The 15,029-nt window shown below is 40.7% G+C and overlaps 1 protein-coding gene across 1 annotated transcript; it reads left to right on the forward strand.

Annotated features, from left to right (window-relative positions):
* Positions 1-13,719: 13,719 nt before the first annotated feature.
* LOC134933967 (olfactory receptor 5B12-like) lies at positions 13,720-14,685 on the forward strand. Its single transcript, XM_063929498.1, has one exon. It carries the CDS (start codon positions 13,720-13,722, stop codon positions 14,683-14,685), a length of 966 nt encoding a protein of 321 aa, XP_063785568.1.
* Positions 14,686-15,029: the final 344 nt, after the last annotated feature.

Raw genomic sequence — 15,029 nt, forward strand, 5'->3', positions numbered from 1 at the left:
ATGTCCTCCTCACTAGCCTCGCTTGCTCCCATCTTGCTCCCCTCCAATCTGTCCTGAACTCCGCAGCTAGGCTTATCTTCCTCTCACGCCGCACCACATCTGCCACTCCCCTTCAACAAAATCTACACTGGCTCCCATTCCCCTACAGAATCCTCTTCAAACTCCTCACCCTTACATACAAGGCCATCTCTATCTCCACTGCTCCCTACATCTCCAACCTCCTTTCCCTTCATACTCCATCCCGCCCCCTACGGTCAACTAATGACCGTTGCCTCTCCACCGCCCTGGTTACTGCTTCCCATGCACGAGTTCAGGATTTTGCCCGTGCTGCACCCCTTCAGTGGAACGCACTCCCCCGCTCCATTAGACTCTCCCCGACCTTGCAAAGCATTAAACGTGCACTAAAAACCCACCTATTCATCAAAGCGTACCCTTCTGATGCATAACCCAGAGCTGAAGCCGCGCCTCCACCCCCCCTGCCTCATGCCGTGAACATCTCCGCTTTGCTTGCATACTGCCATCAGGCTACCTTCCACTTGCCTGCACCTCTTGTCATCTGTCTGTTGCCTCTCCCCAATAGATTGTTAGCTCTTCAGAGCAGGGCCCTCTTTCCTCTTGTTATCTAAGCCCTCGTCTCAGCATATTTCACTCACAGCTCTCCCCTACTCAACGACCATCTTTATCCTGCTGGTAAAGGCTCATCTCCATCTATAACCACCAGCCTCTAGTAGTACGATGAGCACTCCATCAATACTTACATCTTAGCTGTATTATGTCCTGATAATGTGTGGTGCTCTATGTTACCTGTATTTCTGTTATTTATTTACTGTAATGCAATGTTTTGTCCCCTGTACTGTCCTTTGTACGGCGCTGCGAAACACATGTGGCGCCTTATAAATAAAATGTAATAATAATAATAATACCATTGGATATTTTCTCCACCACGGAGTCTGGAGATTTATTTTGTGAAAATCTTGTGGATTTCTTTTTTTCCATTTTTAATTGCATTTTTATTTACATATTTTGTTCAGATGCCTTATTTTCATTTTTTCACAGGTGCAAGTTACACGCATGTGAGCATACCTGTGTGTCTTGTTTCTTTTATTCATATTTTATTTTTAAATAAAGCAGCTCCTTAGATGTTTTAGCAGCCCCTCGTGAGTCCCCGCAGCAGCCCCAGATCAGGCAAGTTGAGTTCGGGTGGGTTCGGTACAGTACTAAGTAGGACTGTGAAGTGATTTTTTTATTATTGAGCTCCCGCCCTTGTAAAACTTATCACTTTAGTACAAACTCATTTAATATTCCAAGTAGGACTGTGGGAGGAAGCAATTCCAACCTCTGTGCCACCAGCATGCCGCATCCTTGCAAGCCAGACATCTTCCTAGCTGTAAGCCACTATGAGACTCTATACTGGGCCCTTATTTAGTAACTGTTTGTGCCTCACAGGAGCTCCTGACCCATCTAGTCCTGCAGTGCAATGGAAAGATGATGCAATGCAAGATCACTGACACTCTGTTCTTCTAACACTGCAAGGTCTTGCGATAACCCTATGCAGCCCTTATATTGTACAATTATTAAGGAGAAAACATTTACAAAATAAATTAGAAGAAGCCTGTACAATATATGTGCATCTTGTAAATAATCTCAAAATTTGGAACAATAATAATAGATCACAATTAAGGTTGACTAATTTGAGCCATTCATTTGAGTCCCTAACATGAAATAATTGAGAAGAACCTCTCTCTAATGCTGGGTACACAGTGAACACTAGAAGATATATCTACTAGAGATGAGCGGGTTCAGACAGGGCATCTCTGAAATTAAAAGGAAGTGCCTCTGGATTTATACCACAGATAGGCAGCACCCCTGGATGTATACAGCAGATAGGCAGCACCCCTGGACTTATACAGCAGATAGGCAACACCCCTGGACTTATACAGCCAAGTCAGCCCCCCTTGACAATTACACAGAACAGCAGACAGGCAGTAGCACCCCTGGACTTAAATGGCAGTGGGGTAGCACCTCTGGACTGATATGGCAGAGGGGCAGCACCCTGGGATGATGTGACACACAAAGAAAAGATGTGCAAGATGGAATTGTCCTTGGGCCCTCCCACCCAGAAGGACTGAATTAGGGCCACAATTTCATTTCCAGACACTGTAGAGAGAAAGAAATCAGAAATGGTAAAATTGATTTAGAGGATGTGGAGATGCAAAATAGTTAATTAGAGAAGATGATGGTCAGAGAGAGCCAGTGGGGAACTGATGAAATCAGAAAGATCACAAAAGTGAGTATAGACCAGATCAAGTGTGTCCACTCACATAGGGGAAAGGAGGTACATTGAGAGAGACACAATGATGATGTGAGGGTGAGGAGTTTAGGGACAGAGCGATTATTGGGGACATTAGTATGAATATTGGAGTAAGATAACATGAGGGTGGGATGCCCAAAGAGAGGAAGTGGTAGCTACATGAAGGTGAACAGGTTGGTAGAGGTGAACAGCATGAACCATGAATGTAGAAGATGAGAAGGAAAGTATAGAGGACAGAAAGACCTCTACACCACCACTATGGTGACCCCCCCAGTCTGCAAAGTCCGCAAAGTGAGAGAATTGGTATCTTAAGGGTAAATCCAGATTTTAGTGGTGGCATGGAGATTCAGGGAGTTGGAGATGAAGAGGTCATGGGAGGGGACATGTTTATTCCAGCTTTATCTGGCATTCCAGAGGACATGGGATAAAGGGACCAAGGTACAGTAATGGTGGAGAAGTAAATGACATGGGGGGGTCATTCTGACCCGAACGCTCGATGCAGTTTATTGCAGTGCAGCGATCGGGTTGGAACTCTACATGCACTGGCGCCGCAGTGCACCGGCGCATGTCGGATGACTGAAGGCTGTGGGTCACTAGCGATCGCCTCTGCCTGATTGACAGGCAGAGGCAGTCGCTGGGCAGGAGGGGGCTGGATGGCGGCATTAAGCCACTGTTTAGGGGGCGTGGTTCAGCCAATTCAGGCATGGCTGAACCATTGGAAAGGTGGGCCGTGGCGGCTGCATGACGTCACATGCAGCCGCTGCGACCCAGGGTAGTGAAGGGGTTCTCCCAGCCAACCGCAGAAGCTGCGCTGGCCAGGAGTAACTCCTGAGATGCAAAAACACTGCCCCTGTGCGATGCTTTTGCATTTCTGCGGGGAAGGGGCCAGCACTGACATGCGGGGTGGACTAGCCCTCAGCTGGGCGTCTCCCCGCATGTCTGAGTACCTGATCGTAGCTGTGCTAAATGTAGCACAACTATGATCAACTTGGAATGACCCCCATGGTGTGGATGAGAGAAATAGGGGCAAGAAAACTGGAAATAAGAATGGAAGCTATGTGAAGTAGAGACAGTGCAGCTAAACTTTCAAAATGCAGATACAAATACACTGTGGGTACATTTATAATTACAAGTACAGTAGTGTAATGTTAAGAGGAATGTTCAATGCTAAAAGGGAACAGACGTAAAGCTGCAGTATGGTAAAAAGCAATGTCAATGCAGAGAGGAATTTCAAGGGTGAATAGAGCGGAGCTTTTATGGGTGCAGGAATATCATTTTAGGATAAACAATGTTAGAATTGTATGTACAGTATGTGAAGCAATGGAAAAAGAATGGCAATATAAGCAGATATTACAGTTGTAATGACATTGGAGTGTTATCAACAAATATTTATTGAAAGAGGTGCGGGGAAATAATAAGTCAATCAAGTAAAGCGGTAACTCTTTGCAATGTCCATGAAGGGGGTTCAGTGTGAAGTGTCCAGAATATGGACAAAGCTGGTGCTTGTGCTGGAAGGAATCCAAACACTTAGCAGTTTGTTAACAGTAGTCCCACAGTTATAGAGATTTCAGGTAGAATGTTCTGTATATTTTATCTTCTTGTTTACCTCCGATCTTACTCTGAATTAAGCTTTAAAATCAGTTTACTTCAAATAAAAAACGAAAATGGCTATATAGTCTAGTAAGTTTTCCTTAACCACTTAACAGGTGATTTAATTTTTTTAAATGCTCATAAATTGTCGATTTTTTAATGAGTGAATTATGTAAAGAACATGCATTTAAACTTATTCCCAATTATGTTATTTATAATATATACATTTTTATCTTTTTTTTATATTTGTAAAAAAAATTTTTAATAAACATCTGATAAATTAGGTCACTTATTTGTAACTGAAAATTCTACTCAGTTAAAGTAACTAGATACGAACATATCTGAAGGCGTTCACAAAATTCTACTGAATGCAGATTGAATCCTTTTATGTTTTTTAAATGATTTTATACTCTGACATAAACCTTATTCAAGTTACAGGATATCCTGTTTCGCCCATTTTTAATTGTTTGAATATTAATTGAGCTAGCCCTATATAAACCCATGTTTGTTCATTAACCCTGAGTAAGTCAGAGGATAGGACATAGTAACAAAGTAACATAGTATCTGAGGTTGAAAAAAGACAATTGTCCATCGAGTTCAACCTATTTGTGGTGTCCTATGCATGATGATTTGACTAAAATTTCTGACTGATGCTGCTGTCAGCCATTGCGTTTTATCCCTATTTATAGTAACTATAATGCATGACTATACACCATACCCCTGGATATCCTTTTCCAATAGGAATTTATCTAACCCATTCTTAAAGGTGTTGACAGATTCCGCCATTACAACTCCCTCGGGCAGGGAAATCCAAACACGTATTGTCCTTACCGTGAAAAAGCATTTACGCTGTATTGTGCGGAATCTCCTCTCCTCTAACCTGAGCGAGTGTCCACGAGTCCTCTGTGTTGATCTAACCAAAAACAGGTCCCGCGCAAGCTCTGTGTATTGTCCCCTTATATATTTGTAGATGTTGATCATTTCCCCTCTTAGTCTCCGCTTTTCCAATGTAAACATGCCTAGTCTTTCAAGCCTTTCCTTGTATTCCATCGTCTCCATGCCCTTAATTAGTTTGGTCGCCCTCCTCTGTACCTTTTCAAGCTCCAGGATATCCTTTTTGTAGTACGGTGCCCAGAAGTGTACACAGTATTCAAGGTGTGGCCTCACTAGTGATTTATATAACGGGAGTATAATACTCTCGTCCCTAGCATCAATACCCCGTTTTATGCATGCTAATATCTTATTAGCCTTCTTTGCTGCAGTTTTACTTTGGATACTACTTCTTAGCTTGCTATCTATGAGGACACCTAAGTCCTTTTCCAGTACAGAATTCCCTAATTTTACCCCATTTAGTAGGTAGGTGTAATTTTTGTTCTTGTTACCACAGTGCATTACCTTACACTTGTCTGTGTTGAAGCGCTTTCTCCATTTGGCTGCCCATGCTTCTAATTTAACTAAGTCATTCTGAAGAGACTCGGCATCCTCCTCAGTATTTATAGCCTTACACAATTTGGTATCATCTGCAAAAATTGACACCATGCTCTCTAGACCTTCTGTTAGGTCGTTAATGAAAATATTGAACAATAGCGGTCCTAATACTGAGCCTTGCGGCACACCACTTAGCACTTCAGTCCAAGTTGAAAAAGATCCATTAACCACAACGCGCTGCTTCCTATTATCTAACCAGTTTTTGACCCAAGTGCATATTGTGCTTCCTAGCCCTGATTCTTGTAGCTTGTATATAAGTCTCATGTGTGGTACAGTATCGAACGCTTTGGCAAAGTCTAAAAAGATTACATCCACGTCTTTACCCTGATCTAGGTTTGCGCTTACTGTTTCATAAAAGCCAAGTAAGTTGGTTTGACAGGATCTGTCCTTCATAAACCCATGTTGATTCCTTTTAATGACCTTATTGGTTTCAAGGAACTTCTGAATACTATCTCTTAGAATACCTTCCAATACTTTCCCCACTATAGATGTAAGACTAACTGGTCTATAATTACCTGGTTCAGCTTTACTTCCCTTTTTGAATATAGGCACTACTTCCGCTATACGCCAGTCTTTGGGAACTATACCTGATATAACTGAATCCTCAAAGATCAAAGATAGTGGTTTTGCCAGTTCAGAGTGAAGCTCCATTAGAACCCTTGGATGAATACCATCGGGCCCTGGTGATTTATTAATCTTTAAATGTTTTAATCGGTCACAGACTACTTCCTCGCTTAAATAAGTACCTATCAGTGTGATATTGTCATTATTGAGATTGTGTGTCAGTCCCTGAATTGGGTCCTCTCTAGTGAATACTGTTGAAAAAAACTCATTTAGTGTGTCCGCTATGTCATTATCATTTTTGCTTAAGACTCCCAACTTGTCTTTCAAAGGGCCTATACTCTCCTTTTTTAATCTCTTGCTATTAATATATTTAAAGAATTTTTTGGGATTCGCTTTGCTTTCCTTTGCTACTAGTTTTTCAGTTTCTACTTTAGCCGCTCTTATTTCCTTTTTGCAATTTTTGTTACATTCCTTATATTGCTGAAATGACTCTGCATCCTCGTCAGATTTGTATTTTTTAAATGCTCGCCTTTTCTTGCCCATAAGTTCCTTAATCTTTTTGTTAAGCCACATCGGTTTATGATTTTTATTCCCTTTTTTGCTACTCATAGAAATATATTTGAGTGTATTTTTAGCTAGCAGGAATTTTAGTACCTCCCATTTCTCCGTAGTATTTTTTCCTAAAAACAAACCTTCCTATTCAATATCCCTGAAAAATACCCTCATCATTTCAAAGTTGGCTTTGCTAAAGTTTAAAGTCCTAGTTGAGCCAGTATAGGGCTGTTTGTAGAAACTGATATTGAATGTGACCATATTGTGGTCGCTGTTTCCTATGGGTTCCCCTACTATAATACCCGATACCAAATCCTGATTGTTTGTTAATACCAGGTCTAAGATTGCATTGTACCTAGTTGGTTCCTCAATTAATTGGACTAGGTAGTTATCATTTAGTGTGTTTAAAAACATACTGCCCTTAGCAGTATCACATGAATCGTTTTTCCAGTTTATCTCTGGATAGTTAAAATCTCCCATCACTACTATGTCTCCTACTCCTGCTGCTTTTTCAATTTGCTTTAGTAACAATTCATCATCAGATGCGTTGATACCAGGCGGCCTATAGCATACACCCAATACTAACTTTTTTGTTCCTTTTTCCCTGCATGCAATTTCTACCCATAATGTCTCAACAGTGTCTACAGTCCCCTCCTGACGATCTTCCCATATATTAGGTTTTAAAAACGGCTTTACGTACAGACACACCCCTCCACCCTTTTTATTTAGTCTGTCTCTCCTAAACAGTGTATAGCCCTCTAGATTGACTGTCCAATCATGAGATTCATCCCACCAAGTTTCAGTAATGCCTATAATATCATACTGTTTGCTTGCTGCAAGTATTTCTAGTTCACCCTTTTTACCAGTAATGCTTCTGGCGTTTACATACATACAACTAAGATAAGTATTTTCCCTTGCGTTCGGGACATCTTTCACCTTATGTGGCAAGGATGACCTGTAATCGTCATTGGTTAGTGCTTTGGTAAAATCCCTTTTAGTACTCATGTTAGTAACCTTACCGCCTGCTCTTACCCTCCCCCCAACTTCTCCCCCATTTCGTTTACTACTGCCGTCCCCACTATTCTCACTGCATGACCCGTAGTTTCTAGCTAAACCCTCCCCCCAGGCTCCTAGTTTAAAATCTCCTCCAACCTTCTAACCATCCTTCCCCCCAGCACCGCTGCCCCCTCCTCAGTCAGGTGCAATCCGTCACGACAAAAGAGATGGCGCCTAACTGAGAAGTCCGCCCAGTGTTCCAGGAACACAAACCCCTCTTTCCTGCACCAATCCCTAAGCCACACATTTACCTCCCTAATTTCCCTCTTCCTCCCTGGACTAGCGCGTGGCACTGGTAATAATTCTGAGAATATTACCTTAGATGTCCTTGCCTTCAGTTTCTTTCCTAAATCCCTATAGTCTTTCTTAAGGACATCCCACCTTCCGCTAACTTTGTCATTGGTGCCAACGTGCACCAAGACCGCCGGGTCTTTGCCAGCCCCTCCCAACAATCTATCTACCCGGTCCGCGATGTGCCGTACCCGAGCACCCGGGAGACAACAGACTGTACGGCGATCACGGTCCCGGTAGCAGATTGCCCTATCTGCCTTCCTGATGATAGAATCCCCTACCACCACCATTTGACTAGGTACCTCTCTATCTTTTATCCCAACCGCACCAGAGGGACCGCACCTCTGGATGCTAGAGGGAGCAGTCTCCTCCGGCACCGTCATTTCTTCACTATCATCCTCCGATTCCTCGTCCAATCGGGCAAATTTGTTCGGGTTTGATAGTTCGGAGATGTCGTGCCTCCCCCTCTTTATCTTCCTTCTAACTGTGACCCAACTGGCTACCTGATCATCATCCTCTTCTACCAGTGACCCCTCCCGCAACTCCTCCACCGTTCTGTCTAAACTACGCTCGAGATTGTGAATCTCCCTCAGTCGCGTAACGGTTTGCTCTAGATCAGTTACCTGGGCTTCCAGGGCAACCGTTCGCACACACCTCGTGCAGATGTATTCACACTGGGCCGGTAGCTCCAGGTGTGCATACAGTACATCTTGCACGACATGCACTGAGTGAGGTCCTCAATCACAGCCCCTCCCATATTGTTTGCAAGGTCTAACTCCCTGTTACACTCAAAGAAAAAGCAGCAAAAATAAAAAATAGAAGACAAGCAATATCACTTATACAATAATTAAGCTGGCTTATACTTATCTATCCTCCTGGACGAAACGCATTGGGTACCTTTACCAAATGCTGATTCTCAGATAAGCTACTATTTTAATTCTCTAGAAAAGGATAAAGGGAATATATATTCCCATATATCGGGCGCTAAAATATATCAAAGTTTTTAAAAAATACACCTGAATCACAATTAATTAATAGATTATGAAAGCAGCTCCTAGGGGGCACCTGGATGCCAGTTATAAGAATATACTAATTAATGTTCTATACCAAACATTAAAGGAGCGCTATTTTGAATTAAAAATTATTTTATTGATAGATAAGGTGGAAATAAACCACCTAAATAATAAAAGTAAGTTTAAGAAAACACATCATGCAAATATAAGTATATATACACACAATACATATAAATGGCAGTAAGTTGGCTAAGATCGATCTATGCGCCAATTATATATAAAAGTCCACAATAGTGTATTTAGGCTGGTAGCATCCGTACTGGTGAAGCAGTTTGAAAAAGAGTCTCAGCAGATGAAAAGGCTGTTATTAATTTCTCTAGGAGATAAGATTTAATTTGTATTTGCTATGTCTCACCCCTCACGTTCGGGACCGTTCTCACTCGTGGTGGTAGATGCTGATTCCCGTCTATGGCAATTAGCAGAGGTGTCTCGCGGTAGCCGTCGGCGGCTATGTCAGATTGTCCGGTAGCAGGAGCGTGATTACTGCATGGCACCTCAGCAGGACGGGGCTTTTCAAGCACAGCAATAAAGATGTAGTTGCAGACGGTCCGGTTTAATAGAGGCGGTGAGTGGATATCTCAAACGCTCAAAGCCAGCAACGGAGGATCCTTAAAAATCTCCAGCAGTGGACAAAATTGTGTATGACCTTCTACGCGTTTCTCCGCCCACAACACCGGCGGTTTCTTCAGGAAGTGTGAATACTCATTTTTGCAGGTGTGTGTGTATTTAAGTGAGCAGCAGCCAATCAGCAATAGAAGTTCTTTCTTCACACCTGAGAATTATAATTGGGTTGCACACTATATCTACACTATATCACACTAGTCGCAGACAGAGCCATGATTAGCGTGGGTCCATTTGTACTGCACCCCTCCACCGGTGTGCAGTATATATAAGGCAGTTGAGCAAATTATCTTCCTCCTAACCCACATCATCTGCAGTCCCAGCACCAACCCCTCCTCCCAGTAGCTGCACTGCTCACACCCAACAGGGTCTCACCCCTTTGTTTGGACTAATTCACCTTCTCCCCACACCAGGAAGTGGCCACATGTGTCCCGCGATGCCTCCTCTTTGAGCGCAGAAGGAACATCTGATGTTTCCTGCATCTGTTTCCTGGTTACTACTGCTACTTATTGTCGAGTCCTGGGATGGCAAGTTACCTGGGGTTGCAACATAGTATATGGAGGAAGGATGGCAGAGTATGCGGTATATGGTAGAAGCAGTACATGTATGTGGAGTAGGGATATGCCCTGTATATAGGGGGCGCTATGATGAAGTGTATTGGGATTCAGTATATGGAAGAGGGTGCAGTGTCCCTCTAGTGGCTGCCATCGGCACCACAAAGGTGAGGAGTAGCGTTAGATTAATTTAACCATAAGTGGAAATCAGACAAAGGGATAGAAAATGCAATCAATCTTGAATATAAAATGTTGTTACAAATGGCAACTGCAGCACCAAAAACTTACCCCTACCCCCACTCTCTCTCTCTCCAGCAACCTCTGTCCATATTTAGCAAGTATGAAACAGCCAGATCAGTATTTCAACTTAATTAGCAGCAGGCTGTAACATCTCTCTGCATGACCACTTTCATTTGTTCTCTGTGTGGCGGCCTCCAGTGGCCACCGGCGTACATAGCAGAGGTGAGAAGCAGATTAGCCTTTTATTATATAGGATAAATATATACATAACACATAGTGGGCACCCTGCCATGCTGACTGGAGGAGGGAGAGTGCACAGTGTTCGATGAAAATAAATAAATTATATATATATACACTTAATATTATTATTTGGAAAATGTAATTGATATTATACTGCAAAGCAAGTCAGACCAAATATAATCCTGACCATAACTCAACCTGTTTAGCTGATTAGAATATATAGATCAATGTCATCCTGTCTCTGTTAAAAACTATAGGTGGCACAAATTTAAATTACAGCACAAATGACCCATTCCACGGAAGGTAAAACAAAAGTTTTACTCTATGATTATGTCTGACAACCTCTGTGAAATGGCCTGTTTGTAGGAAAAATATAAATTCAGCAAATATATTAACTGTGTATAATTTATAACAACAACAGTAAAAAGAAATAATTTTATTAAAAAAATTTTATTCAGGGTTATACTTGTCCACAAATATAAATAAACAGGTTCCCTAAATGATTAGATTCTAATTTATAATAATGAATAATATGTGTTCTGTGTCAGGTGATAATTATACTCCTGGGTAATTGATTGTACTATAAAAAAGGAACCGGATTTACATAGAGAAGATTTATAAATCTCAACAAGGCAGGTAAGAGACCCCAAACACAGGAATCATTTTATTATTATTATTCATAATGATTATTTTATTTATTTTATATATTTTGTACAGTGGATTTAAATATAAGACAAGAAACTGGTGACTTAAGTACACTGCTTCTCACTGATACTACAGCTTCAACAAAATATCCCGTGCCATTTAATATTAATATTTTGATTACTATTTTAAAAAGGAGTCCTTCAATTTATTTGACAGTGATGGGGTTGTATGTAGATTCTGTATTTTGGATGGTGCTCCAGAGGAGGCAACTAACACATTTGGGGAATTTTTAAAGAGAGCTACTGTACATTATGTCCATCCCAACTACTGTATGTAATGCTATGCCTTTATTTTTGTTCGAACCATTTAAAAATAAATAAATTAATACATAATTAATTTCTGATGACAGGTGTTTGGTTCCGGTTTGGTATTTAAATTGACTAAAATGTATTTTTGCATAAAATAAGGCTCTAATCACATTGCTTGTTAATTGATTAAATCATTAATTACTTGTTTTCTTATTCTGTATACTGTAAATAATTATAAAAAGTACATTATTAAAGAAGAATCATGTCTAAAATGAATATTCCAGAGCCCTTCACTGGCTTCCCTTTCAGAATCCAATTCAAACTTCTCACACTCACTTACAAAGCACTCGCCCACTCCTCTCCCATTTACAGCTCTGACCTTATCTCCCTTTACTCTCCCACCCGTCCTCTTCGCTCTGCTAATGCACGCCAATTCTCCTGTCTTCTGATTACTTCCTCCCACTCCTATCTCCAAGATTTTTTACGTGCTGCTCCCTTTCTCTGGAATTCTTCACCACTTCCCCTCAGACTCTCCACCTCTCTACAAAACTTCAAACGGGTTCTTAAGACCCATTTCTTTACCAAACCCAGCCAAATCTCTTCCTAACCCTCTGTTCCACGCTCTCTATGTACCCCATCTGTGTCACCCCTGTCTGTCTACCTCTCCATTTAGAATGTTAGCTCTCATGAGTAGGGCCCTCTTCCCTCATGTGCTTATCCTTTTCTTACTTTAATAATCCTCAACTGCCCAGATCCCTCAGTTTTTTGGCCACCTGAAACTTATCTCTATATTGTTTACTGGTGTAGTTATGCTTAGTTACCCTGTACTTGTCCTATATTGTCTTCAACTGTAAATGTATATTGTTTTCCTGTTTTGATTATGTCCATATGTACTCTGTAATTGGGTGCTGTAGAACCCCAGTGGCGCCAAATAAATAAAGGATAATAATAATCATAATAATAATAATCATCATAATAATAATAATAATTAGTCCCTAAAGACTTGTTGTGCTATGGCTGGAAGATGTGTGATCAGATTGGTGGGACTAATCTTGTTCCATAATAAGCAACTTCACTTCTTTTTAATCTACTAGACTCTCCCTTCAAAGATCTCTGGACGAGGCATCATAGACATATTTCTGTTTCTACCTAGTGTTCCAAGCTGAGTTTGCCTGGTTCACATTGCTGTCATAAATATAATGGGTTTATTTATTTTTCCTATATGTCTGCATATTTTATAATTTACTAAAATAGTATATTCTTATTTAATCAATTTATTTATATTCTGCCATTTTCCCTTTTCATGAAAAATGTGGACATTTGTCCTTCTCATAAATGTACTTGAAAATGTACTCCACTAGCACTGTGTAAGATACAATGGATATGTTAGTTACTAAGCAAAATACAGTTCTCATGCACAATTTACTTTGTTATAATATATAATTAATAATTACCAGGTTCTTTTACTAACACCCCTATACTGTGGAAACAGGACAATTACTGTACCAAGATTGAAGAAAAAATGATAAGAATTTTAAAAGCAACTTTTACAAAATATATATCTCACCAAATCTTAGCCCACTACTTTCTAAATTAATTCCTTTTATTTTTTATTACAGCATTTGATAAGTCACAGTGCAAAAGATAATTATTTTTTTATTTCTTGTTTCATTGTATATAGCAGAGGTTCTCTAATGCGTTCCTCAAGGCTCCCCAACGGTCCACGGTTTAGGTATATCCATGGTGGAGCAAAGATGGTTAAACCAAATTGACTGAGGTGCTAATTAAGTCAAATGTGGCCAAGCATGGATAAACTTAAAACCAGGACCATTGGGGTGCCTTGAGGACTGTGTTTGAGAACATCTGGTATAGACTGTTATCATTAATTGTTCTGTGTATGTAGTAATACAATCTAAAATATTTTGTTTCTTTCAGATATGAGCTAAAACAGGACAAAATTACTGAAGGTTCTTTCGTGTGTCGGACTTATTAGGCAACATTTGTGGTCCTATTAATGACCTTATCCACAATTCTCTTTGACACATGATGTATATACTGGTTTTATGTTGCTTTAATTTTTTTATTTTGAGGTATAATAATTAAGTTTCTTCTACTTTAAACATTTCACTTTTTGACCCATGTAGAGAGAGAGAGAGAGAGAGAGAGAGAGAGAGAGAGAGATTTATATGGAAGTCATAAACAGGACCCAGGTGAAGGTCTTTGTGTTTACTGGACTAACTGACAATGGTAAACTTGCCCCGTTCCTCTTCATACTCTTCTTACACATTTATATGGTGACCATACTGGCAAACATTGGCATGATGGCAATTATCTATAGCAGCGCAACCCTCCACACTCCGATGTACTTCTTCCTGAGCTACCTCTCTCTGTTAGACGTTTTCTACTCATCAGTTATAACTCCTAAGATGATGCATGACCTAGTTTCTGTAAGTAAGACCATCTCATTCAGTAGCTGCGCTCTACAGTTTTATTTCCTTGCTGCCTTAGGATCTACTGAATCTTTTTTTCTCTCCAACATGGCGTATGACCGGTATGCCGCTATCTGCCACCCACTCCATTATGTGTCAATAATGACTAAGCAGAAATGTCTATCTCTTGTTTTCCTTGCAATCTCTATTGGCTTCCTGCAGGCATCAGGGCAGACCAGCTGTGTGTTCAGTCTCCAGTTCTGCAGGTATAATCTTATAAACCATTTCTATTGTCACCCGCCTTCATTACTCAGACTGTCATGCTCTGACACATTCTCCTGTGACATGATAACCATTTACTTTATAGGTACTTGTGGCTTCTGTTCATTGGTGATTATCCTGGTCTCCTACATCCTCATTATTTTTTCCATTTTAAGGATTAAATCTTCTGAGGGTCGTCAGAAAGCATTCAGCACCTGTTCCTCACATCTCATGTGTATCTGTATCTTCTATGGGGCAGTTTTGTTCACTTTCCTACGTTCTCCTTCCAGTGACTTTGAGAAACTAGATAAGGTGTCTGCCATCTTCTACTCAGTAGTGACACCAATGCTGAATCCACTGATATACAGCCTGAGGAATCAAGAGGTGAAACGGATCATTATGCAAGCAGTTCACAATCTTACTGATGTACAGAAGATATACTCTAACTTTGTTAAACATTAGGCTTAATGCTGGTGCCTATAACTATATCACTATAATTGAACCTGTATGGTTTTTAGTGCCCACTTGAGTTTATGTAGAGTGGCAGAGAGTCCTATTGGGAGAGAGAGAGTTCTAGAGGTAGGGAGCAACACAAGTAAAATAATGAAAATGGGAGTGAGAGGAAGTAATCAGTTGGGATTAAAGGTGGCTTTCATTTGTGGAGCAAAGTGGGTGGTATGCAGTGTGAAGGGAAATAAGGTCAAATATATAAATAGGAGAGGATTGGGTGAGGGCTTTGCAAGTGAGTGTGAGAAGTTTTGGACTTTGAAGGGGAGGGGAGCCACTATTGATCTTATAGGAAAGGG

The sequence above is a fragment of the Pseudophryne corroboree genome, chromosome 6, assembly GCF_028390025.1.
Source record: "Pseudophryne corroboree isolate aPseCor3 chromosome 6, aPseCor3.hap2, whole genome shotgun sequence".
Taxonomy (NCBI): Eukaryota; Metazoa; Chordata; class Amphibia; order Anura; family Myobatrachidae; genus Pseudophryne; species Pseudophryne corroboree.